Raw genomic sequence first — 26,710 nt, forward strand, 5'->3', positions numbered from 1 at the left:
GTCACTATTAAAGCTCCTATTATTAATCTCAGCTAATATTACAGCTATTTCTACTGTTAGTGCTGCCATACATCTTTGCCTACCTATCTGTCTGTCTGTCTATCTGTGTCTCTATGTCTATCTCTCTGTCTCTGTCTCTGTCTCTCTCTGTCTCTCTCTCTCTCTCTCTCCTTAAAACCCAGCCGGTCAAAGCAGATGACCGCCCACCTAGAGTCTGGTTCTGCTCGAGGTTTCTGCCGCTTAAAAGGTTTTTAAGTTTTTCCTTGCCACTGTCGCCAAAGTGCTTGCTCATGGTGGGAACTGTTGGGTCTCTGTAATAACATTATAAAGAGTCGGTCTAGACCTGCTCTATTTTGTAAAGTGTCATGAGATGACTTTGTTGTGATTTGGCGCTATATAAATAAAATTGAATTGAAATTGAATTGAATTGAATCGACGACTCATCCAGGAGGTCACAAAAGAACCAAGAACAGCATCTAAAGAACTGCAGGCCTCACTCGCCTCAGTTAAGGTCAGTGTCCATGATTCAACAATAAGAAAGAGACTGGGCAAAAATGGCATGCATGGGAGAGTTCCAAGGCGAAAACCACTGCTGACCAAAAAGAACACAAAGGCTCGTCTCCTTTTTGCCAAAAAACATCTTGATGATCCCCAAGACTTTTGGGAAAATATTCTGTGGACTGAAGAGACAAAAGTTGAACTTTTTGGAAGGTGTGCGTCTCGTTACATCTGGCGTAAAACTAACACAGCATTTCATAAAAAGAACATCATACCAACAGTCAAACATGGTGGTGGTAGTGTGATGGTCTGGGGCTGCTTTGCTGCTTCAGGACCTGGACGACTTACCGTAACTGATGGAACCATGAATTCTGCTCTCTACCAGAAAATCCTGAAGGAGAATGTTCGGCCATCAGTTCGAGACCTCAAGCTCAAGCACACTTGAGTCATGCAGCAGGACAATGATCCGAAACACACCAACAAGTCCACCTCTGAATGGCTTAAAAAAAAACAAAATGAAGGTTTTGGAGTGGCCTAGTCAAAGTCCGGACTTAGATCCAATTGAGATGCTGTGGCATGACCTTAAACAGGCCGTTCATGCTCGAAAACCCTCCAATGTGGCTGAATTAAAACAATTCTGCAAAGAAGAGTGCGCCAAAATTCCTCCACAACGATGTAAAAGACTCATTGCCAGTTATCGCAAACGCTTGATTGCAGTTGTTGCCGCCAAGGGTGGCACAACCAGTTATTAGGTCTAGGGGGCAATTACTTTTTCACATAGGGCCAGGTAGGTTTGGATAGCTTTTTTGAAATCATCATTTAAAAACTGCATTTTGTATTTACTCGGGTTATCTTTATCTAATATTAAAATTTGTTTGATGATCTGAAACATTTAAGCGTGACAAATATGCAAAAAAATAAGGAATCAGGAAAGGGGCAAATACTTTTTCACAGCACTGTATATGCTTCCAAGCTACGCACATTGTCTGACTAAATCACCTTCATTTTCTAGGTTACAAATTAACTATTTCAAAAATATGCTCAGTTCTTTTGGCTCTTACACCATCCATTGTGTGCGTGTATACTGTGTGTGTACTATATGTATATATAGCATGTGTATACTGTGTGTATACAGTATTTCCAATCTCTGCAGACTCTGTGTCACTTCATTCTGTACTGCGTGTATATACAGTGTACATATATCGTATTTATAGTATAAACCTGGTTCCTCCTCAGCTCGTCCTCCAGTTTCTGCAGACTTTCTTTCACTTCCTCCAATCGAGGCTCCAAACTGCCGGCGTCGCCCATCTGAGGACTTCGTTCATACACCTCCCTCATCTTCAACAGAGCATCTCTGAAACCACGCACAAAACATAATTATACACAACACACAGAGGAAATAATACACACATTTAGAAACATCACAAGATGTGAAAGATGGCGCTCTTCAGATATTCAGCCTGAACTCAACAGATTTCATATTTCCATGTTAGTTTCTATCCAAAGGAACAACAGTGACAGTTTGTGACCAACAGTCAAACTTTAACTCTCCAGAAAATGTGACTTGCTACTTGTTTCATCCACTGCAGCTGTGCGTGAGTTCACTGGTTGATGGAGATAAACAGCTGGTAGAGCTAATTCTCCAGTCGCTGCCATTAAACCATCACAGAGGAAGAGGACACAATGAGATGGCGTAATTTAAAGAGCTCCAGTCAAAGGGTTAGGGTTAGGATAAGTCTCCAGGAAAGGAATGTAAGTCAATGTAATGTTCTCTGAAAAGATGGAAACACGACTGTGTGTGTGTGTGTGTGTGTGTGTGTGTGTGTTGCCTCTGCTCTCTCTCTCTCTGGATTTCCTGGTTGATGTTGTTGATTCTGGTTTGAAGTTTCTTTCGTCTCTGTTCAGGAGGAAGGTGACTGCAGTCTGCAGGACCGGAGCCCTAAGCCAGTTTATTATATATTGTATTATATAACATTATAGTTACACACACTGATAATGACAGTAAACATCATGTGGTTTAATACACCTGTATGATCTCACAGAGAGACAGGTGTGATACTGACCAGTTTGAGTGACAGCTGTCCAATCACAGAGGAGCGTGAAGAAAACGTGACAACATTAAAAAACACAGCTGAGTTAACATATACCTGTGTGTATATGTGTACATATACGTGTGTGTGTACATATACATGTGTGTACCCCTCTCTTGAGGCTACGCAGACACTGCTTCCTGGTTCTGGAGCCAGAGGTCATGAGGTCATTCAGCCGCTGTGTGATTGGTTCTCTAGAAGCAGGGGGCGGGGACTGGGAATTGTTGGCCACGCCCCCAGGTGAAGGTGATGTCGGGGGTGGAGGGGGAGGCTGCCGGGGGGAGGAGAGGAGAGTCAACAGCTGGAGAGAGAGAGAGAGAGAGAGAGAGAGAGAGGAGTGGTCAGTACAGCCAGGTGACTCCTCTAGGTGTATGTCATTGTCGTGTGTGTGTGTGTGTGTGTGTGTGTGTGTACTTGCATTGTGTGTATATATAGATATATGTGTGTATTTGCGTACCTTGTTTTTCCGTATGAAGGGCCATAGCTTCCTGCTGTGTCTCCGCCCCTCAGTTCGGTTGTCGAGGTAACTGGACTCAGAGATGCTCCTCCTCATGGTGGCGCTGTAGTCCTCAAATTCAACGTCACCTGGAGGGTCGAAGCCTGATTTATACACCTCCACCACCTGTCGGGTGTCCTACACACACACACACACACACACACACACACACACACAGTAACAGATCTGACCTTTGACCTTTACATCCCTCAGTGATTCCTGCAGGAAATAAAAACATTCTTGTTGGAGTTTGGCAAACAAATTGTCAACACAATGTCCCATGACTTTGTATTGGCAGACCTTGTCTACGTCAAATAAATGATCATGATGTACTGAATGTACTTTTTAAATGAGAGGCCAATACCAGCATCTCCCACTGCCACTCTTTGAGCCAGGCCCTGTTTTTGCATTTCCTTCCCAACACTCCCTGCATAAGCGGCCCCACTCTGTTACCATGGTTATCAACAGAGATCTAGCTTAGATACAGATGTTTTACTTTGCTTGACAGTCCTGAGATTCTTTTCCATCAAGCTGGTGTTTTTAATATCAAAAAAGAACCTTCAAGCTCAAGTCTTTGTTTGTCATGATGGTAAACTGTGACTCCACTCCATTTGCATTCAGACAACAAGAGCTTTTTCAATGGAAACATGAAATAACATCCAAAGCCAACAGCCTCAACAACTTCTACTGTCGCTTTGAAAGACAATGGGACAGTCCTGACCCCACCCCCCACACCATCACCCACCAGCTCCAGCCCAACAGCCCCAACCCCCTCGTCACACCTGGGGCTGAACTCTCACACCTCCTACCACCACAGCTGCCCCCCACAGTGCCCCCCCCCCTCCAGCATCGACACCTCTGTCTGTCCTTGAAAGAGAGCTCTTCAAGAGACAAAACCCCCGGAAAGCTGCTGGACCAGACTCCATCTCCCCATCCTGCCTGAAGTGCTGCGCCGATCAGCTGTCTCCAGTGTTCACGGACATCTTCAACACCTCACTGGAGACATGCCACGTGCCAGCCTGCTTCAAGGCCTCCACCATCATCCCCGTCCCCAAAAAAACAGGGCCCACAGGATTAAATGACTACAGACCCGTCGCCCTGACCTCTGTGGTCATGAAATCATTTGAACGCCTGGTCTTGTCCCACCTCAAATCCATCACCGACCCTCTGCTGGACCCCCTGCAGTTCGCCTACAGAGCCAACAGGTCTGTAGACGACGCCGTCAACTTGGCTCTACACTTCATCCTCCAGCACCTGGACTCCGCAGGATCCTATGCCAGGATCCTGTTTGTGGACTTCAGCTCTGCCTTCAGCACGATCGTCCCGGCTCTTCTTCAGGACAAGCTCTCCCAGCTTAACGTGCCTGACCCCACCTGCAGGTGGATCACAGATTTCCTGTCTGACAAGAAGCAGCACGTGAAGCTGGGGAAACACGTCTCAGACTCGCGGACGATCAGCACTGGCTCCCCTCAAGGCTGTGTTCTTTCTCCTCTACTCTTCTCCCTGTACACCAACAGCTGCACCTCCAGTCACCAGTCCGTCAAGCTCCTGAAGTTTGTGGACGACACCACCCTCATCGGACTCATCTCTGGAGAGGATGAGTCTGCCTACAGGTGGGAGATTGACCATCTGGTGACCTGGTGCAACAGCAACAACCTTGAGCTTAACGCTTCAAAGACAGTGGAGATGGTTGTAGACTTCAGGAAGAGCGCAGCCCCACCCGCCCCCATCACCCTGTGTGACTCTCCAGTGGACACGGTGGAGTCCTTCTGTTTCCTGGGCTCCATCATCAGCCAGGACCTCCGGTGGGAGCGGAACATTAGCTCCCTCATCAAGAAAGCCCAACAGAGGATGTACTTCCTGAGGCAGCTGAGGAAGTTTAACCTGCCACAAATAATGCTGGTTCACTTCTACACTGCCATCATACAGTCCATCCTCATCTCCTCCATCTCTGTCTGGTACGCTGCCTCCACCAAGGACAGACGCAGACTGCAGCGTATCATCCGGTCTGCAGAGAGGGTGATTGGCTGCAACCTCCCATCTCTTCAGGACCTGTACTCCTCCAGGACCCTGAGGAGAGCATGGAAGATCGCTGCTGACCCCTCCCACCACGGACACCATCTGTTCGACCCCCTCCCCTCTGGCAGGAGGCTGCGGTCCATCAGGACCAAAACCTCCCGCCACAAAAACAGTTTCTTCCCCTCTGCAGTCAACCTGACAAACCTACATTGACCCCCCCCACCGAACACAAACATAAGTTATACGTTATATTAACGCACATCACCCCTGTCCCCCCTGCATTACATTAACGCACCCACCCCCTACTGGACACTTTATCTGGACACTTTACCTTATTTTGGTCACTGCACTGTTTGTTATTTATCTTATCTTATTTTTATTTTTATTCTTATTTTACCTTTTATAATCTACTTATTTGTTGTCAAAACAATAGCACCTTCAGACCACGGCAAATTCCTTGTAATGTACAGTATGTTACCTGGCAATAAACAGTTTCTGATTCTGATTCTGGTAAATCAAATAAATGTAAGCACATATTCTTGGTGCCTGTCTTCTCTAAGATTTGCTTGATGATCATCACAACGGAAAATAAAATTATAGCCACCATAATAACTTTCCAATGTAAACTGTTGTCTCATAGTATTAAAACCCTCTGTGAAATGTTCTAGTGTCCTGCATTGTGTCACTGGTCAATCAAACAACACCCCACTAATGCAGCCCCTTGTTTTGTTTTGAAACTTCTGGAAAGACAAACTCCTCTGAGACCTCCAGTATCTCCGTGATGTTCAACAAAGGACTCCAGTCCAGCACTTTATATACAAATGTTCCTGGATGGAGGTTGAGGATAGTGATCTCGTCCTCTGGTTCTTTTCATAACCAACAGTCTCAAAACATCCAGAGACTCTTCAGCATCTCTGATCAAATCTCTGCCCAACAAACAACCAAAAGTCTACCCCAAAACAACCCGATTTCAGCCCAGAGGAGACTCACCATCCTGGGCTGGATGCCCTCAGCAGCGTCCATCATGGCATCCAGACAGCGACTCACAACAGGAAGAACTTTTCTCTCAGCCTCTGCTGACAAACGCATCGCTTCACAGATTCTCTCGATCCGCCGCTCCTCCATGTCCTGAATACGCTGCAGACACAGATACACTCCCTTATACTGAGCCTAGTAGTCCAGGTTTAGCTTGTATACAATTAGTACCAGTGTGTGGTAGTGCTGATGTACCTGCTATAAAACTGGGACCAGTATGTGGTACTACTTGCAGACACCCTCCCCACATTTAAGAGTAGGCTGAAGACTTTCCTCATTGACAAAGCTTATAGTTAGGGCTGGCCCAGGTGAACACTGAACCAGCCCTTAGTTATGCTGCTATAGGCCTAGACTGAGGGAGACTTCCCATGATGCACTGAGCTCCTCTCCTCCTCCTCTCCCTCTCCATCTGGACTCATTTTCATCTATTAATGCATGTTACTGACTGGACATCTTCCCTCTCCTCTCTCCTTCTGTTGCTTTCTGCAGGATATTCTGGATCTATGACTGCAGCCACCTGCTGCCTCCATGTTCCTGCTCAACACCCACTGCTATAAATGCTATTATCACTATTATAATTGCAATTATTATTGCCTTTATCAATATTTATATTATTAACACTATTACTTTACATCTCTATATGGAACGTGTGTGGTACTACTGTACCTTCTCTCTCTCTCTCTCACTCAATGAATATATACACCTATATATATACTGTATATATGTTTTATTTTTAATTAATGTAAGTGTGAGTGTGTGTGTGTCCTGTCTCCTCCTCTGAGTATTGTTAATGTTGAGAGCTCATTAAACTCTTCACATGTGAACTGACAGAGTTTAACTTGTTAAAGTAAATGTTCCATATGTCATTCAATGTTTCACCCTGTAGGAGGAGAAGCATCTCTGTCCCAGCCTCACTGTCTAACAGTGACCACATGTTCTGTTTTCTTGTGGGTGCCATGTTTGTTTGTTGGTGGCCAGTTTGTGGTCTCTGATCCTGGACTTGGTCAGGATCTGTCTCTGCTGTCTCTCTCTGGCAGTAGAGAGGTATTCTGCCACATCAGAATCTCTTTCTGGGACCAGATAACATCCTGATCTGTTGCGTTATAATTTGGTTTCCTCTGGTTGGTGTTTGGAGAGCAGTGTTGTTGTGAGACTGGTCTGAGGGGGAGGGCAGTTAGTCTCAGCACCAGCTGACATCTTTTCAAGGCTCAGGTCCTGGGTTTGGGGGGCTTTGGTCTGGAGGGTGTCAGGGGGCTGGATTTAAGGTGATTAAAACATTTGAGTGTTAACAATCAGTGTGTATCTGCCTCAACCCTACATTCATCTGTTGGTGTTTTTCTGTATTTGTGTAAAATGCATCTGCCGACTTCTGCATGTAAAGACTCTATTGTCTGTTGGTCTCTGGTGACTGAGCCTATGTTAGCCCCGAGCCACTAACATAGAGCATAGTGGGCTGATGACACTGTCACATATTTGAAGACAGATTTTAATTGGAATTTGGAAATAAAATGTTATCTTAATTTGTTGGACTGGTTAGGGTTAGGTATATAACTGGTGCCACTGAGGTAGTGCTGGTTTAACTTGTATATAACTATTTGTGTGTGGTAATGTTGGTTTACCTGGTATATAACTGGTACCAGTGTGTGGTAGTGCTGGTGCTGGTCCTGGTTAAACTGGTTTAAACTGGTAACATAGTCTTTTCTGGACTCTTCAGCAGCTTGCTTTTTCTGTTGAGCCGTCTGACGAGCCTGAAACCAGCAAACATTAAAACACACAGTTTTACACCAAATATATTTACCAACACCTCCCCAGCTCAGTGATTAACATGCTGTATCTCTGTATTTAATCCAAATAAAAACAATAAATGTAAAGCACACAGTTTGTGGTTTTAGGGGAAGTTAGGTGAAGACTCCGGCTGTTGTTCAACAAGAAATAGTTCAGTAGTAACTCCATCTAAAACCACAAACTGTGTTTTTCTCATTTGTCTGGATTAAAGAAACAAGATATAACACATTAAGATAAGATAATCCTTTATTAATTCTTCAGCGGGGAAATTTGCACTGTTACAGCAGCATACAGGATAGTGCAATAGCAGAGACATAAGTAAGAAAAATCAAGATATAATAAATAAAAACAATAAAGACTGTTAAATATAAAAAAGCTACTAAAAAAACAACTATAATTTACAAATTCACAGTGCAAAAAAAGGTAAAGGAATTATACTGTATTGCACATAGAGAGATGTAGATATTGCACCATTTGTTATACATTCAGAAATATGTGGATTGTCCATTTCAGTGTGCGTGGTCTACTGGGAGTAATTAATCAGTGAGCTTTAAAGGTGTTGGTAGGACAGGACAGAGACTAGCAGACTAGCAGTTTCCCCCTGCTTATAGTCTTTATGCTAAGCTAAGCTAACCCCATCCTGACTCCTCATTCTCAAAATGTTGAACTATTCCCAGAACAGAAACTGTAGTTTTTACAGTATAGACTGTTCTATTAAAAATAAACATCTGCTCAAATACAAATATAAAAAATGAAAAAGGGAATACATAAATAGAGTTTCCAATAAATGTGTGACAGGACCTTACCTTCAGTGAGCAGCGCTAAGAGACAGACCGACCAACCGACCGACAGACAGACAGACAGGCAGACAGACAGACAGGTTGAGATTAGTTAGATTTATTGAAAACAAATGTCTTCTCATCTGAAAAACTCTCTTCTTCTTTAGGCAGTACTGTCAATCCAAGCTCCCTCAGACAGTTTAACACCCATTAACACCTGGAGACATGACTAACAACTGTCCAGGTATAAACGACTCTAAAAAGGTGAAACAGCTGGGACCCCCCACTGGTCAGTGGGATTGACCCTATTTCCACTTTTCATTTCAAGAGTCTCGTATATGATCAAATCCAGATGAGACTGAAGACTCTTTCCCTTACACTCTGTCACATATCTGAGTCTCTGTTGGTCAGATCATAAATCTTATTATAATCCATCTTTGTTTTCTGGGCTGCATGTAAATGAAGTTAACTAGTTCAGGTAATCTTAGCTTTCTTTTCATCCCTGTGTTAGCAGGCCTCACAAAACTCCCATGTACATCTCTTCCTCCACACTTCCTTCAGCCACTTACAGCAGTACGGCTTCTGCTCCTCCCTTTTCTTTCATAGCCAACACGGCAGCACAAGAGCCCCATCCAACAACTCAAAGGGCCCCACCACAGGCAATTCAACTTGGTGATTCTCAGCCTCCTTTTCATTTCCAACTGGTCAATGACTAAAACATATTTTCTTTGTAGCTATAGTGAACAGAGGCCTAAATGAGGTGACGGAAGAACTTGAACATCAGTACTGAGTGTTTTGTCAGAGTGATTAATATCAGCTGATTGGTTTATGCGCTCTCCCTCGTGCCTGTCAGGTGCCTTTTTTCCCTCCCGCCTTCATTCCCTCACAGAGAATGTCAGGTGTTCTACTGTGCGGTGCCACTGGGGCGCATATGAGGTTCTATGCACTATTACACGGCGCAGTGGCTGAAAATGGAGCCCTTATTGTTTCATGTGGTGAAGTGGGTGTGTGTTTGTGGTACCGGACGGACCCAGTGAGGGTATATATAGACTATATCCTGCTTCATCACTGGTTACGACAGCAATAAAATTACAAGCATTCACCTGGCTGCCACATAACTGTAACGACAGACGCTGGCCGATCCAGCTGAGCCGGCATCATTAGAAACGGACAGCGCTTCACATGACGCTTCAGAGAAAGAGTCTCATTACTCTTAAAACACATTTCCTCGTAGGATACAGAGGAGGAACGAGGCAAGGCGGGAAGAGAGGTGGGTCGAGACAACAGAGGCTTATGGAGAAGAGGAGATATAAGCCGTGTCTCCCCTCTCTCATCATGGGCAACGTGAGATCGCTGGCAAACAAGATGGATGCGCTAACGGCGCTGGCCAGGAGTCAGAGGGAGTACTGGGAGTGTAGCTTAATGTGCTTTACGGAGACATGGCTGCACCAGGACATTCCCGATGACAACATCTCCATCTATGGCTTTCAGACTGTCCAGGCCGACAGGGATTGCACCGAGAGCGGTATGCGTAAAGGAGGGGGGCTTGCCGTTCTTGTTAACAACAGGTGGTGCAATCCTTCCCACATTACCATTGCCATTCCTTTTGCATTTGTGCCGCATCCACAGCAGCCAGACTGGGCGTCTCAGATCAAACCATCCAGGTTCTTTGCCGTTGGTCATCTCAGGCTTACAGCCACAACAATCTTAATGATCTCTGTCAAGCCCATAGTCAACTCAGCTCAATTTAATCTGACTCTTTCGGTGGCCTGTAATAAGCTTGGGTGGAAACACGCCTGAGATGGAACCCCCCACACTGAGTCTCCCTCCACCCCGGTCTTCAGTGCGTCCTCCCAGACCAGCCTAACAGACGACATCCTTCTTCCACCTTCACTCCTCCCCACCTGAAGCTGTTTGGTAACTGACAAAAGCACCAGAAGAAGAAGCACCTCTGCACTTAAGCAGTTTAATTACCACAGTAACAGTTTAGCTAGCATTAGCTAACAGCTTTCCACAAGATAACATAAGCACATGAATTAATCGTATTTATGAACTACAAGCTCTTGCTCTGTTTGTAAAATATGCCGGTCTGCTGCCAGTAGACGGGTCCATGTTTGTGATTGGTCAGATGCTGCAAACCCTGCCCCTTTCATGTGAACACGCTCATGGCTAGATTGGGTTGATTTACCAAGTTGATAAACACCATCTTGTGACCGCTGAGCGGAATTTCTATTGCTAGGGTTGGTGTAGCCAGATAACAAAAAGACATCCTGGGTATGTTGAACTTGCTTCGTAGTAAAGGCCTCCAGTGTAATATATTCTGCTTTTTTTGTTTCAGATGGATTAACTCTATCAACAGAACTAGTGTGAAGTAGACAAACCAATAATGTACTAACACTCTCAGGTATACTCATCAGCGTGTATATCTATATTTATATTCATCCACCTTCTCTCCATCCGTCTTGTTGTCGAGGTCGATTCTGTCAGAGACTTGTTGAGCTCGCTCCGCCTCCTTACAGTCCCGCTCAAACCGACGTTTACTCTGAACAACAACAACAAGTAACCATCAAAACAACAAATCAAAACACATCATCACAGGGTTTAACCTCTTTCAACTGACAGTAGTCAGTCAGTATATTTGGAAAAAAAGGGAAAAGAAAAGTGTCATTTTTATTTTACATCTATGGGGTTGGTGTAGCCAGATAACTCATTTGGGGGTCAGATGTGTTACTGGGCAGTATCAGAGGTCACTCACAGACTCCAGTTGTTTCCAGGAGCTCTCAATGTGCTGCTGGGCACGACGGCCATCCTGGAAATGCTGCAACAAAAACACAAACTGGTCAGCCCTGAACATACTGGTGACCTCATAATGTGTCCATACTTAAATGTGAATTCTGAGAACATTTACTTTAAAGCAGTGCACCAACAGGTACTTTAATTGCGAAAGGTAATGTGAACTGTGTGCGTCTTCTTCCTCTGCGAACTAACTTTGTATTCTGGTTTTAAAAGTTATTGTTTTAGGGGGGTTTTCTGGAGGATCAGATATTAAAACATAGGAGGAACGAAGGTTGAATCCATAGACCGCCAAGACCGCCTCTTTCAGTATCCACTAACAGCTGCTTTGGTTTCAGCTGCCTGATCGGTTGGATGTATGACATTGTAAGTGTATGTGTGTTTCTGTGTGTCCGTTTGTTTCTGTTCCATCAGAAATAATGAATGAGACACAGAAACCTTCCTGCTCTCTGATTGGCTGGCAGCTTTCGGTTCGAATCAGATGTGTGTTGTGGTCAACAGTTTAACCTGTTCTAAATTAACAGGTGAAATTGATCACCTCCTGTCCTTAGGTGGTACCTTACCTTCAAACACAGGAATCTCAGAAACAGCTGTAAAACCTGATATATATTTAGATTGCTTTTCTCTCATTGACTATCACCAAATAACTAAAACCATTTCTTCATCTAAGCCATCAACTTGTCTCTTAGGCCCCATCCCAACTAGGCTGCTTAAAGAGGTTTTACCTTTAGTCAGCACTCCTTTACTAGACAAGATCAATCTGTCTTTATTAACAGGCTACGTACCACAGTCCTTTAAAGTAGCTGTAATTAAACATCTTCTTAAAAAGCCCACTCTTGATCCAGAGGTTTTAGCCGACTATAGACCTACAGTGCTTAACAAATTTATTAGACCACCACCCATTGTAAGGTGTTTGCCACCGCTGCCCTAAATTAACAGTATTGCTGATTACCAAAATATTTCATGTTTCTGTAATGGTTAATCCACCAGTATGTGCAAGCCAAGCTCTTTGATCAAAATGATATCTTTAATGCTAAAATATAATTATTGTTGTTATCCATGAATTCTCAAATTTACTGTTTTACAAAAAAGCTGAAAAAAAGTAAAACACATTATTATTTTTTGATTGAGATGCCAAATTACAGTTATTTACTTGCATTCCTGAACAGAAAAATTTGTTTTGTGGTTGCAAGAATGCAAGCTGTTATCAGGGCCAAAGGAGGTCATACAAAATATTAAGATCTTTGGTTAATATATGTGAATAAGGACTATTTAGTTGTTCCAGTTTGTTATTTGCCTAATAAATAACAATACAATTTTTAGTTTGAAACAAGTTTTTGACAGACTTCTAAAATATTTGTGTTTTCTCATTTTTATGACAGGTGGTCTAATAAATTTGTTAAGCACTGTATATCTGACCTTCCCTTTCTCTCCAAGATTCTTGAGAAAGCAGTCGCCAACCAGCTATGTGACTTTCTACATGACAATAAGTTGCTTGAGGACTTTCAGTCAGGTTTCAGAGCTCATCATAGCACAGAGACAGCACTGGTGAAAGTTACAAATGACCTTCTAACTGCATCAGACAAAGGACTTGTCTCTGTACTTGTTTTCTTAGATCTTAGTGCTGCATTCGACACCATTGACCATCATATCCTATTACAGAGACTGGAACATTTAATTGGCATCAAAGGAACTGCACTAAGCTGGTTTAAGTTGTATTTATCAGATCGATCTCAGTTTGTACACGTTAACGATGAATCCTCCATGTACACCAGAGTTAGTCATTGAGTTCCACAAGGTTCTGTGCTTGGACCAATATTATTCACCTTATATATGCTTCCTTTAGGAGATATTATTAGAAAACACTCCATACATTTTTAGAAGAACCTCATCAGTTAGGTAAGCTCCAAGCATGCCTTAAGGACATAATGGCCTGGATGACCTGCAATTATCTGACGTTGAACTCGGACAAGACTGAAGTCATTGTTCTTGGCCCTGAACACCTCAGAAATACAGTATCTAAGGATATTGTTACTCTAGATGGCATTGCACTGGCCTCCAATGCCACCGTGAGGAATCTCGGAGTAGTCTTTGATCAGAACATGTCCTTTAAGCTCCTCTCCTGTGGAATCGGCTCCCACTTTGGGTTCGGGAGGCAGACACACTCTCTACTTTTAAGAATAGGCTTAAAACTTTGCTTTTTGATAACGCTAAAAGTTAGGGCTGGCTCAGGCCTGCCTAGACCAACCCATGGTTATGCTGCTATAGGCCTAGACTGCTGGGGGACTTCCCATGATTTCCTCCTCTCCCTCTCCATCTTTACACATTCATTTTCCCTCCAATGCATGTTACTAACTTTTTATCTTCCCGGAGTTTCTTTGTGCTTTCTCATCTCACAGGTTCCTGTGGATCGTGGTCCTGGTCCGCCTGGCTGCTGCTGCCATGGGCCCGCTTGACTCTGATCACTACAGTTATAATTATTAGTCATAGTTATGTTACTATTAAAGTTGTTGCTGTTATCAATCATATTTCAGTTATTATTACAGCTGTAACTACAATTATTAGTCATGTTTCCATTATTATTATAGTTGCTATGGCTATTACTGGTGCTGCTATACATCTCTACTTGTCTGTCTGTCTGTGTTTCTCTCTGTCTGTCATATTTCCATTATTATTATAATTATAGTTGCTATGGCTACTGCTGCTATACATCTCTGCCTGTCTGTGTCTCTGCATCTCTCTCTCTCTCTCTCTTTATCTCTTTGTCACTCTCTCTCTCGCCAACCTAGAGTCTGGTTCTGCTCGAGGTTTCTGCCTCTTAAAGGAAGTTTTTCCTTGCCACTGTCTCCATAGTGCTTCTCATGGTGGGAACTGTTAGTCTCTGTAATAACATTATAAAGAGTCGGTCTGGACCTGCTGTATTTGCAAAGTGTCATGAGATGACTTTTGTTGTGATTTGGCGCTATATAAATAAAATTGAATTGAATTGAATTGAATTAAATATAAACCTGCAGGTAACCATAGCAACAGGACTGAAGCTTCAGTTAAGTGAATGGTGATGAGTACAGTTCAGATCAAAGATTTGGGATGAGACGAGAAACTTGCAACTACTTGCAATTCACTGGTCTGCAACGTTCTGAAACCCAATGCCATTTTGTTACTTACGCATGCGCACTAATGCACAGTCGGCGCATTACTGCGCATGTACTGACTGTGCATGCAGCTTGTTACAGTCGCTCCTGTTTGTTTTCTTGTTTTTTATTACTTTTCTCCTTTATTCCTTTTATGTAACTCAGTACTTTTTAAGAAACTGACTTTTGAAGTTGTGCCCTCTCCAAACATGCTGGTGGAGAGAGTTCTGGTACTTTTTTAACACTGGAATTACTTCCGACCCAAAGTCGGCGTGTGACGTCATTCACTCCACCATAGCCCATTTACAGACTCAACACCCGAATGCATTCATTGCTATTTCCGGTGACTTCAACCACATCACCATGGCTAAGACACTTCCCACCTTCACTCAGTGTGTGAGCTGTCCTACTAGAGAGGAGAGGACCCTGGACTTGCTGTATGCTAACGCGAAGGATGCATACAGCTCCTCTCCCCTCCCCCCTCTGGGTAGGTCAGACCACAACCCAGTGCATCTCAACCCCTGTTATGTGCCTCTGGTGAAGAGCCAGCCTGCAACCATAAGGACAGTGAGGAGATGGTCGGAGGAGGCTTATGAGACACTTCAGGGATGTTTTGAGGTGACTGACTGGCAGGCACTCTGTGAGCCGCATGGAGAGAACATTGATGGGTTCACAGAGTGCATCACGGATTACATCAACTTCTGTGTGGACTCCACTGTCCCAGCAAGGACTGTCCATTGTTATTCAAACAAGCCATGGGTGACAAAGGACATCAGGGCCATCCTGAATGAAGGGCTTTCAGAGCTGGCAACAGGGAGGAGGTGAGAGCAATGCAGGGCTGAAGGTAAAGATCAGGGAGGCTAAGGAGAGGTACAGGAGGAAGCTGGAGTGGAAACTCCAGCAGAACAACATCAGAGAGGTCTGGAGTGGAATGAGGACCATCACGGGTTACAGGCCAACCAACAACAGAGGAGTTGAAGGCAATGTGGACCGGGCCAACGAACTGAATCTGTTTTTCAACACATTTGACACTGTGGGCCCTGCTCACCCCCCCGACTATTCTGCTGTCTGCCTCCAACCTTCACCTTTTCCACTCCCCCCCCCACCCCCCTGTGAGAGCTTTCCTCACACCTCGTTCCCCAGTCCCCAGGCTGACAGCACTCTTCAACCTGACGACTCCACCCCTCCCCCACCGGTCACCTCTACAGTGTGCTTCACTGCTGACCATGTTAGGAGACAGCTGATGGTGTCAGCCCCAGGGTGCTTAAAGCCTGCGCTCCCCAGCTATGTGGAGTACTTCACCATGTCTTCAACATGAGCCTGAGTCTTCAGAGGGTCCCCGAGCTGTGGAAGACGCCCTGCCTCGTTCCTGTGCTGAAGATGCCGCGTCCCAGTGGCTCCGAGGACTACAGACCCGTGGCACTGACCTCCCACATCATAAAGACCCTGGAGAGACTAGTCCTGGAGCAGCTCCAGCCCTTGCTCAAGCCACACTTGGACCCCCTTCAGTTCAGGTGGATGTCCCCCTCGTGTCCTGGATTGTCAACTACCTGACTGGCAGATCACAGTATGTGAGCTTACAACACTGTGTGTCAGACAGAGTGGTCAGCAACACCGGGGCCCCGCAGGGGACTGTCCTCTCTCCCTTCCTCTTCACCATCTACACCACGGACTTCAGCTACTGCACAGAGACCTGCCATCTTCAGAAGTTTTCTGATGACTCAGCAATAGTTGGATGTATCAGTAAGGGTGATGAGGATGAGTACAGGGCTGCTGTGGACAACTTTGTCACATGGTGTGAGCAGAACCATCTGCAGCTCAGCGTGACAAAGACTAAGGAGCTGACTGTGAATCTGAGGAGGACCAAGGTGCAGATGACCCCTGTTTCCATCCAGGGGGTCAGTGTGGACATTGTAGAGGATTACAAGTACCTGGGAGTTCACACTGACAATAAACTGGACTGGGTAAAGAACACTAATGCTCTCTACAGGAAGGGCCAGAGCCGTCTTTATTTTCTGAGGCGGCAGAGGATGTTCTATGAGTCTGTGGTGGCCAGTGCTATCCTCTATGCTGTTGCATGCTGACTCAATAAACTGATCAGCAAGGCCAGTGACGTTGTGGGGGTGGAGCTGGACTCTCTGACCGTGGAGTCAGAGAGGAGGATGCTGTCCAAGCTGCGGGTCATCTTGGACAATGTCTCACATCCTCTCCATGAGGATGGAGGAGGACTCTCTCCTTCCTCCCAAATGTACAACAGAGCGCCACAGGAAATCATTCCTGCCTGTGGCCATCAAACTGTTCAACTCCTCCCTCTCAGAAGAAACAGACTGGAAATCTGGACCTGCTCCTACACATACATACCTCATTATTATTTATTCTTAAAATTTTCAGTGCAATACATATACAGTCATACACAACAGTACAATACATACATATGTATATATATATACATATGTAGTTTATATATATATATATATATATATATATATATATATGTGGGTATATATACACTACTCACAAAAAGTTAGGGACATTTGACTTTCGGGGGAAATTTATGGAAAATGTAAAAAGTTCATGCTACAGTGATATTATATCATGAAAGTAGGGCATTTAAGTAGAAGCATGCAATGGTAATTTCTTCATCTCAAACAATTTTTTGAAACAAAAGCTAACAACAGTAAATGGTAAATGATCTCACTTACATAGCGCCTTTCAACCTTCACGGTTCAGCTTTACAGCTAAGTCTCATTCACCCATTCACTCACACATTCACACACCAATGGCGACCGAGCTGCCATGCAAGGTGCTGGTCTCCATCGGGAGCAACTTAGGGTTCAGTGTCTTGCTCAAGGACACTTCGACATGACGGGGGCAGCCGGGGATCGAACCCACAACCCACTCTAACCAGCTTTACCTCCCATGCGACAGTGCTAACCACTGCGTCACCATGCCACCCAGTGGTGGGTATACCACAACAAAAAATGTCAATGTCTCAATAACTTGTCATGTGTCCTTGAGCATCAATTACAGCTTGACAACGACGTCTCATGCTGTTCACAAGTCGACTTATTGTCTGCTGAGGCATGGCATTCCACTCTTCTTGAAGGGCTGCCCTCAGGTCATTGAGGTTCTGGGGTGCGGGGTTACGGCCCTCTACACGACGACTGAGCTGATTCAGGTCTGGAGAAAGTGCAGGCCACTCCATTTGAGGTACCCCAGCCTCCAGCAGCCGTTCCCTGATGATGCAACCTCGATGAGCTGGGGCATTGTCGTCCATGAAGATGAAATCAGGCCTGTGCTGCTCATGCAGAGGCACAATGACTGGGTTAATGATGTTATTCAGGTAGTAACGGCTTGTCACAGTACCATTCACAAGGTGTAGGGCAGTTCTGTATTGACTAGACACACCTGCCCAGACTGTAACACCACCACCTCCAAAGGCTCGTCTGGTGACATCAGTGGCTGATGCATAGCGTTCTCCTTGACGTCTCCAACAGCATTGGCGGCCATCATTTCTGCTCACCGTGAATCGACTTTCATCAGAGAACAGCACTGAGGCCCACTGCTTCCTCGTCCAGCGCAAATGTTCCCTGGCCCATGCAAGACGATGACGCCTGTGCCTGGTGGTGTGGTCAGGTACCCTTGCAGGTCGTCTAGCACGCAGACCATGCTGATGTAAGCGGTTTCGAATGGTCTGACGTGACACTCGGGTGCCTCTCACCTCCCTTAAACGTGCCTGGAGTTGAGTGGCATTCACCATCCGGTTCCGCAGGGCACTGTTCACAATGAAGCGGTCATCAGCATGGGATGTGGCCAAAGGACATCCACTTCTATGCCTTTCTGTGACTTTTCCAGTCTCTCTGTGTCTCTGTTGCAACCTGCTGATGACACTCTGTGACACTCTAAGCCCAGTGGCAACTTCCCTCTGAGAACATCCCGTTTGAAGCCTCGCAATGGCCAGGTCCTGTTGATCGATTGTTAGGTGTCGTCTTGGTCTCATGATGTCAAAATGTGAAAAGCATGATGAAGAGGACGGCAATACAAATTGCCATTGAACCAGAACATTTAGTGGTTAATTCATGGATCAGACACTTGTTTCACCCATGGTCCTCATTCTCCTGCTTCCCGGCCCTGCTCCTCTCACACACCTGCCTGCAATCTGCTCACCTGCCTCCCATCAACTCATCAGCCTGCAATATATCTACCCCGGTCTTTCATCCACTTATCGCCAGATTGTTGTTTCAACCTCAGTGGTAGTTACACTTCAGGTTGTTAATATACTCAGTAGCAACCTATTGCTAATGTTTTCTCATGTACTAACCTGCCTTCTCTGTGTTCAGGATCATTTCAAGCTTGTCCGTCTGTTGCCTGCCAGCCCACCACTCCACCAGCCCAGCTCATCTCCGTCATTTTCCCCTGAACACGCCGGATCCCCATTCCCAGCCATCTCCCTCTCATTAGCCTCCTCATCACAATAAACTCCTTTACCTAAAAATATCGACTTGTCCGTGTCCTGTGCTTGGGTCTCCTCTGTGATCTTAACAGATTTCCACTGGCAGGTCATTCCAAAGTCTGGGAGCCCCGACTGCAAGGGCTCTATCACCTTTATGAATCAACCTGGACCTTGGAACAACAAGCAGCAAAGCATCCAAGGAGTTAGGGGGCGGGAAGGGACATAAGGCAATAAAAGATGTGATAAATAACGTGGGGCGAGGCCTCTCAGGGCTTTGTAAGTAATCATGACTGCGTATAAAACAGCAAAGAGGAAGCATGTAAATAGAGAGGAGGGTTGGACCCAGCATAGGCCATTGCTTTTGGAGTACAAGAATGCATTCATGGGCTGCATCAGCTGACAGCAATAAGTCATTTAAATAAACCGAGGTAAACTGCACAGGGTTTCTCAACCGTAATTGGAGAATCTGGGGGAGAAATCAAGCTTCTGAGCTTTGAGATCTTCTGAGTAAAGAAGGAAGAAATTATTCACATTTCTCAGGGGTGGCATCTAATATCTGGCCTGAGATCTGGATCAATGACACAGCTCACAATGTTTTCAATTTTTTTCCCTCCGTGTTAATTAGAGACCTGAGAAGTTCCAAGTGAACTGTGAGTTTTGCTGGTGTCCACAAACGCTCCACCATGGGGCATTTTCGCTTCAGCTCCTGAATTTTATCATTTATCCAGGATATTGAGAGGCGACTGGATTTTATGGTCTTGAAGGGAGCGATTTTATCTAAAATGGAGGAACATGTATTATTGAAATTATTCAACAGTTCCCTTGTAGAAGGAGGTGAGCCAGAGAAACTAGTGGGGATCTGTTTACAAGTGGCCTCACTTTAAGAAGAGACAACTGCAATTGCTTGGGCAGAGTTGGCAAAGGAACACAGGGAATTGAGATTAAAGTGGATTGTAGGCAATCTTAACCAAAATGGGGAGCTACTGGGGTTTGTAGGGGAGGGAGAGGTTTGCTGGTGTAGACCGGAAGTGACCAGGAGTGGACATGTGATGGCAGGTAGTCAGGGTGAGGGAGAGTTTAGGACTATGAAAATAAGTCATCAATCAGAAATAAATAGAAAGTAGAAAGAATGCCAACTGAATGTCGGTTTGGAACCTTTTCAAGTCCCGGAGCTCTCTCCCTCAAATGAATGCCCGTTCGAGGTTTACTCTTGTTTTATTCTCCCTCTTTGCCTTCTTTGCCTCCTCAGTCAACGGGACTCTCTTTCTTTTTGAGTTGAGTTTCCACAATTACTCCGGTTGTTCCACCATCCGCAACATGGGGATAGCTACCAATAGCTACCAGGGAAAGCATAAACGCTATCCTCTTTCTGTTTTGGTTGTAGTGGTTGACGCACTTCCTTTGGGCCGTAAGTCGAGCATTAATTTTCTGGGGAAATCAAACCCCATGGCAGTCAGACCTGCACAGTGAAATCGAGGCTTATAGTAAATGAATCTAGATGGTGTCATTATTCTACAGCCATTACATTGTGTTTACTTTACGACAACATTTACGAGCTGATAAAATATTATACAGTGTTACACATGAAGGAGTTATGGTTAGGCTAACAGAAAATATGTTGCTGTAAAATGCTGTTTAAACATTAATGCACCAGTAATAATAATCTAACCATATAATTAAATATAGATTCATATAATAGATTAATACAGGACTTTTACTTGTAACAGAGTATTTTTACAGTGTGGTATTAGTACTTTTACTTCAGTGAAGGATCTGAATACTTTCTCTCCCACTTCTATTCGGTTCTCTCCATTTAGTTTTGTTAGAGCAACTCGACTCTCTGCAGCCTAAAATTCACTTGTGAATGTACATTAATACCAGTATTTATAACTTATTACAAATTAATGTTTAATGATGTATTTCTTTTGTGTCTGACTTTGACTTCACACATACACACACAAGTAAACTAGTTTGTCATGTTTGTAGTCAGTGAGAGAGAAAGGAGATGGAGGTCTGTCCGTTCAGTCTCCTCCTGCTCTTTCTTCCTTTTAAATAACTGTAAGCTATATCAAAAAATGTTTGTGATGAACAACAGACGCTTCTTGAAACAATGACGGAGCCGTGACTGAGCCGGAGCTTAGCCGGAGTACAGCCGGATGATGTGACTGTTCTGCATAAATTTACTGTGATCACTCCCCAACTCCCTTTTATCTGTTTGTGTTATTTTGTTTACTTTCAGTCTTCCTCTCAGTCTTCAGCTCCTGTGTGTGTGTGTGCGTGTGTGTGTGTTTGTGTGTGTTTGTTTGTTTACTCACAGTCTTCCTCTCAGTCTTCAGCTCCTGTGTGTACCTGGTCAGCTCAGACACGATCTGTGTGTTCAGGTTTTCAGCGAGTTCTTCTCTCTGAACCGAAAGTTCATTCAGCTGACGGAGAGTCGCAGCAAACGCCAAACACCAGGTGTACCTGTAACAACCAATCAGACACCAGGTCTACCTATAACAACCAATCAGATACATTTAAGCTGCTGTACATATAACATTTTATTAAACTCCACCTCCACCAAGCATCCACCTGTCAGCTCTGAGTCAATGTTCACCTGGGGGGTTTATTATCATCACTATGGATGGGTATCATTAACATTTTAATGGTACTATTTGCAACTACCTAAAAGTAAGGGGTGAATGGCTTTACCAAATCTTGGGGAACATTTTTATGCAGCTCAACTCAGACCCCTGTTGGTGTAGACTTGACTATGAGTCTCAATGGAAAGAAATGGAAAGGGACATACAGGGTTATCAGACCCAGATCTTGTTGGGGGACAAATATTTGATAGGAGCTTTGAGGCATACTATGGATCCAATAGTAGCATTTACGCAAGAAATATGGAATGTTATAGAAGAAAAATACAAATTAAAGAGAGGAGTTCACACACTGAAGTGGTTTGCATATGACTCAAAGTTTAAGCCAGGGGTGTATGACCCAATATTCAAAGAATGAGCACAAAAAGTTTCAGAAAATAGTAAACCTGAAACATTCCTTTGATTTCAGACGAAAAAAGAAATCAACAAAATAATAACATGTCGACTGACCTGCTTTCATCCTCTCTGCTTCTCTTAGGATGATACTTCTTAGACAGGCTCCTGCAGACAGACAGGTGGAGAGACATAGAGAGAGAGGCAGGTAGAGAGAGAGAGAGAGACAGACAGGTGGAGAGAGACATTAGATTAAATTCAATGAACAGACAAACAAAGTGTTTCAGATGTAACTTGTTTATAGGGACATTTTGCTCTCCGTAGGTGTCCTATAGGTGACATGCAGGTGACAAACAGGTGACAAACAGGTGACAAACAGGTGATATACAGGTGATGTAGCGGTGACGTACAGGTGATGTAGAGGTGGTATGCAGGTGACCTACAGGTGTCCTACAAACAGGTGGTACACAGGTTACCTACGGGTGACCTGCAGGTGACAAACAGGTGGTATACAGGTAACATACAGGTGACCTACTGGTGATGTTAGTACCTGATTTGCTTGGCGTAGCTCAGCTCGATGTCAGCTCTTTCTTTAACAAACTTGCTGTACCTCTCCAGGAAGTCGATTCCCCAGCTAGTGTGTTTTTCCAAGTTATCAAACTGATCCTGAAACAAAACAAGACAAAGATCAGTGTCTAAAGTTGTATTTCTGTCGTCTCCACACTGACACCATCACGTACACTGCAATACTGCAGTACAGTATGTTATTTATAGTGTCATACAAGTGCTCAGCTCACACAGAGCTCATAAGATACTGCTGCAGTGGTGAAACATGAACAGAACTTCTTGCAAAAAATGAGGGTTAGGGTTAGGGACAAAGAACTTTGTCTCTCAAACCCTGAAAATAAAATTTGTCACATAATGTTTCCTCCCTGAAACAGTTACACATTTCTTATAACAATCAAACAGAAATGAACATTTTAATAACAGATTTTACCCTCAAATCATCATGTAATGAACAATAAAACATGTTTCACATAAATCACATAACAGTGTTTACACTCTTCATGGAGGCATTCATCTGTTGAGCTGATGAGTCTGAATGAACAGGTGACATACTAGAGCCTGTGAAATTATTTGTGAACATAATTTCAATTATTTCAAATTGATGAAATGATTTCAAATATTAATGGCCCTTATTTGCTTCCATAAAAATAATCATTTGTTGCAGCTCTGCTGTAGTTGTTTGTGTAGTTGTCTGACAATATGTTGGTAATATTTGGTACTAAAAATCAACAGAACACCAGGAACAAGATGAATGGAACATACAAAGTAAAGATTTTTCCTCACTAATCCAGAGATGCTGACTTTCATTCATTCATCAGTCAAATCATCTCATGCTTCTGATGTTTGGAGCGTCACACTAACATGAATTAAAAATACTACTACTGCTCTACTCACTGACTGTAGTTAAGACTTCTGACTGATTGTACTACAGACTGACTGTACAAAAGACTGACTTCACTACAGACGACTGACTGACTGTACTGCACACTAACTGAATGTACTACAGACTGACAGTACTACAGATTACTGGGTGAATGTACTAAAGACTACTGACAATGTACTACAGACTGCAGACTGAATGACGGGACTACAGACTACTGACTGGAAGTACTACAGACTGACAGTACTACAGACCGAATGATGGTACTACAGACTGACTGTTCTACAGACTACTGACTGGAAGTACTACAGCCTGACTGACGGTACTACAGACTGACTGTACTACAGACTACTGACTGACTGACGGTACCACAGACTGACAGTATTACAGACTACAGACTGACTGTACTACAGACTACTGACTGCAGAAATACTGAAATGATGAAATGTGTGTTTCTGAAGGATGAATTGAGACATGTGTAAAGACAGATTGAAATATGAGTAAAACACAACAATAAAACAATCAAGCATTAAAAGACACATGACTATAATAACAATTATAATAATAGGCCTAACAATAGAGATAATACATTATTAATAATAATAGATTAGGGGTTTCTGTCTCTCGGGTCGCGCGCTGCAGCAGCATCATGGAGGGCGCAGAGCGCGAGTCGCTGTCGTCACACATCGTGTTGCTATGGCAGAGCAGACAGATGCACGAGGGCCTCATACACACACACACCGACAGGCCGCCCAGTTACCGGCTCGTTACCGTCAGGCTACCGGATAAACGGGCATAGCTGATAGTAACCAGGTTAGCGTGTTACCCGGTTTTTAGGGTATAATCCCGGGTGACGTCCGGGTGCAGCAGGTGTGAACAGGTGTACGTACCCACAGCTCGGTGCCCCAGTTACAGCTCATGATGTCTGGCTTGCTCCTCGCTGCTCCGCTGCGGCTGCTCGCTGCTCTGCCTCTCGGTACCGACCCGACAATCACCGCGAGCTGCTGCTGCCCGCCGCGCACATCCTCACCGACACACCGGCTGTCTGTCTCACCCTGTATCTGTCTGTCTGTTTCTGTCTGCAGCAGCACGAGAGCAGAGGACGCGGTCACGCGCGGCGCGTCTCCCCGGAGGACCCTTTGTCATCGGTGAGGAGATGCTGAGATTGTGTGTATGTACTGAGCATGCTCATTTGCAGCCCCGCCCTGCTCTCTCTCTCTCTCTCTCTCTCTCTCTCTCTCTCTCTCTCTCTCTCTCTCTCTCTCTCTCTCACACACACACACACACACACACACACACACACACAGCAATAACTGTTCCGGTTGGGTCAGTGCAGACAGACAGATGAATAATCCAATAAATATAATAATCGATATTTTCTTTAAACCTACATGTAATAACAATGATAGTAATCCAGAGCTGACAAACTGTGATAGTGTCCGTCCTCCAGCAGGCGGCGCTCTCCCCTCATTAATCACACGTCATCACATCAGTTACCATAGACTGTGTAAAAGAAGTGGACGGCCTCCGGGTCTGAAAAGTGAAGCCAATGTCGCTACCACAGCGACCGAACAGAAGTTATCTCATGACACTTTACACAGAGCAGGCCGGGCTCTTTATTATATTAGAGCCATAAGCAAGGAAAGACTTCCTTTAACAGGCAGAAACCTCAAGCACAAGCTCTGGATGCAATTGGATTGGAGCATCCTGTCAGACGGTACAGTGAACACATCTTTCTTTTCAACAAAAGAGCAGTTGTTAGTTCTTCTTTTAGACAAAATATACCGTCCAGTTCGTTTAATACTGATGCGATAGCTGATTCAACAGAGCGTTGCACATCAGCGGCAGCCATTTTCATTGTTTACAAAAATGCCTCAATGACACTCCTCTGTCAGTCATCATATCAAACCCGCCCCAGATAAACGGTTGCGATTGTCGGCTGGAAATCTGTCTGAACAGACGGGGGGCCGGATGGATCTGCCTGAGCAAAAAAAAACATCAGCTCACAGATTTGTCTGGTTTCCAGGCTACTTGTTTTTGGGTGTTTTCTACTTAGTTGAACTTTGACCCTTTAAATCAGAGTGTTTCCAGTTCATGAAAGTTAATTGGCACGTTTGGGTCGCATAAAAATGTCTTCAACATACTAAAAGACACGAAGGAGTCGGCTCTTAATTTTTCCCGGCCTGGTGCACACTAGAGGATTTTTAAAACTTAATTGATTTTAAAGAGGTGGGAGACCACAGACAGGACAACAGATGTAACTGATTTTTATTATTTTAATCATAAGAATGCCCACCCAAGTCCACACACTTGGGGTTTATATGAAAGGATTTCAGAGTGGAGACTCCGATCCAGTTGGTAACATTGAGATGATGTCTCAAAACCCCACAGGATCATTTGGCCAGATGGTCTGTTCAGACCAGTCTCGGATCAGGAACACCCCGCAATTGTCGGGAGGGGAGAATCGGACCCAAAATCTGCCCAATTATCCTCTAGTGTGGGGCCAGCATAAATATATTTAGTTTGAAGCCTGTTTCTAACATTCCAATTAATATCACAGTTAACATGAATTACGGATGCACCTTGCTAACCAAGCTAGCTGGGTAGCATTAGCATTAGCTGATAACATAGCGTTTGCTATGCTAACGGTAACCATAGACTGTGGGGGTGTTAACCCATGTGTTAATGTAATGGCAGCTCTTCAGTCAAAGCCTGATAAAAAAGGTACGTTTGTTTTGTCTTTCTGGCACGGGACCAAGTTGGATTTATATTTACATAATATATTTAGCCATTTATTTGTATATACATTTATATTTTATTCATTATTATGATTTTATTTGATCATGTCTATTAATCTGTTTTTATGCACAGTCTTAGTTTGTGCATCAAACAAACCTGAGTGAAAACACTGAAATGAGATAAGGATGATGAGACTAACCTGTAACCTGTATTGACATTCACAGCTGATTTGTCATTTCTGTTACTTGTTTTGAACTTTTATTCAGACAAACAAACTACGAGAGATCATTTTAACTTTATAACAACAAAAATCAAACAATGTCTCTAATCTCTACAGGAAATCAGTGCCATAAAAATAAAAGACCCAAACTGTAAACAAAGAGAGAGTGAACCAGAACAAATAAACCAGGAGCTGCAGATGCAGCCGATGATTCTCTGTAGGTTCATCACTACAAGTGATCCCTTTCATACAC

The 26,710-nt window shown here is 44.1% G+C and overlaps 1 protein-coding gene across 1 annotated transcript in view; it reads right to left on the bottom strand.

Moving 5' to 3' along the window:
• Window positions 1–24,418, bottom strand: part of LOC139283976 (formin-binding protein 1-like) — a 40,766-nt gene extending 16,348 nt beyond the window's left edge. Inside the window, exons 1-14 of the mRNA XM_070904094.1 lie at window positions 24,389–24,418; window positions 22,602–22,717; window positions 22,169–22,219; window positions 21,395–21,542; window positions 11,458–11,520; window positions 11,149–11,244; window positions 8,730–8,744; window positions 7,758–7,886; window positions 6,094–6,240; window positions 3,046–3,222; window positions 2,698–2,889; window positions 2,562–2,576; window positions 2,328–2,437; window positions 1,720–1,852 (exon numbers count right to left, since the gene is read on the bottom strand). Of these exons, the coding sequence (XP_070760195.1) occupies window positions 1,720–1,852; window positions 2,328–2,437; window positions 2,562–2,576; window positions 2,698–2,889; window positions 3,046–3,222; window positions 6,094–6,240; window positions 7,758–7,886; window positions 8,730–8,744; window positions 11,149–11,244; window positions 11,458–11,520; window positions 21,395–21,542; window positions 22,169–22,219; window positions 22,602–22,717; window positions 24,389–24,418 (1,422 nt within the window). The remainder of the gene's footprint in view (window positions 1–1,719; window positions 1,853–2,327; window positions 2,438–2,561; window positions 2,577–2,697; window positions 2,890–3,045; window positions 3,223–6,093; window positions 6,241–7,757; window positions 7,887–8,729; window positions 8,745–11,148; window positions 11,245–11,457; window positions 11,521–21,394; window positions 21,543–22,168; window positions 22,220–22,601; window positions 22,718–24,388) is intronic.
• Window positions 24,419–26,710: the final 2,292 nt, after the last annotated feature.

This window comes from Enoplosus armatus, chromosome 4 (assembly GCF_043641665.1).
Source record: "Enoplosus armatus isolate fEnoArm2 chromosome 4, fEnoArm2.hap1, whole genome shotgun sequence".
In the NCBI taxonomy this organism is placed as follows: Eukaryota; Metazoa; Chordata; class Actinopteri; order Centrarchiformes; family Enoplosidae; genus Enoplosus; species Enoplosus armatus.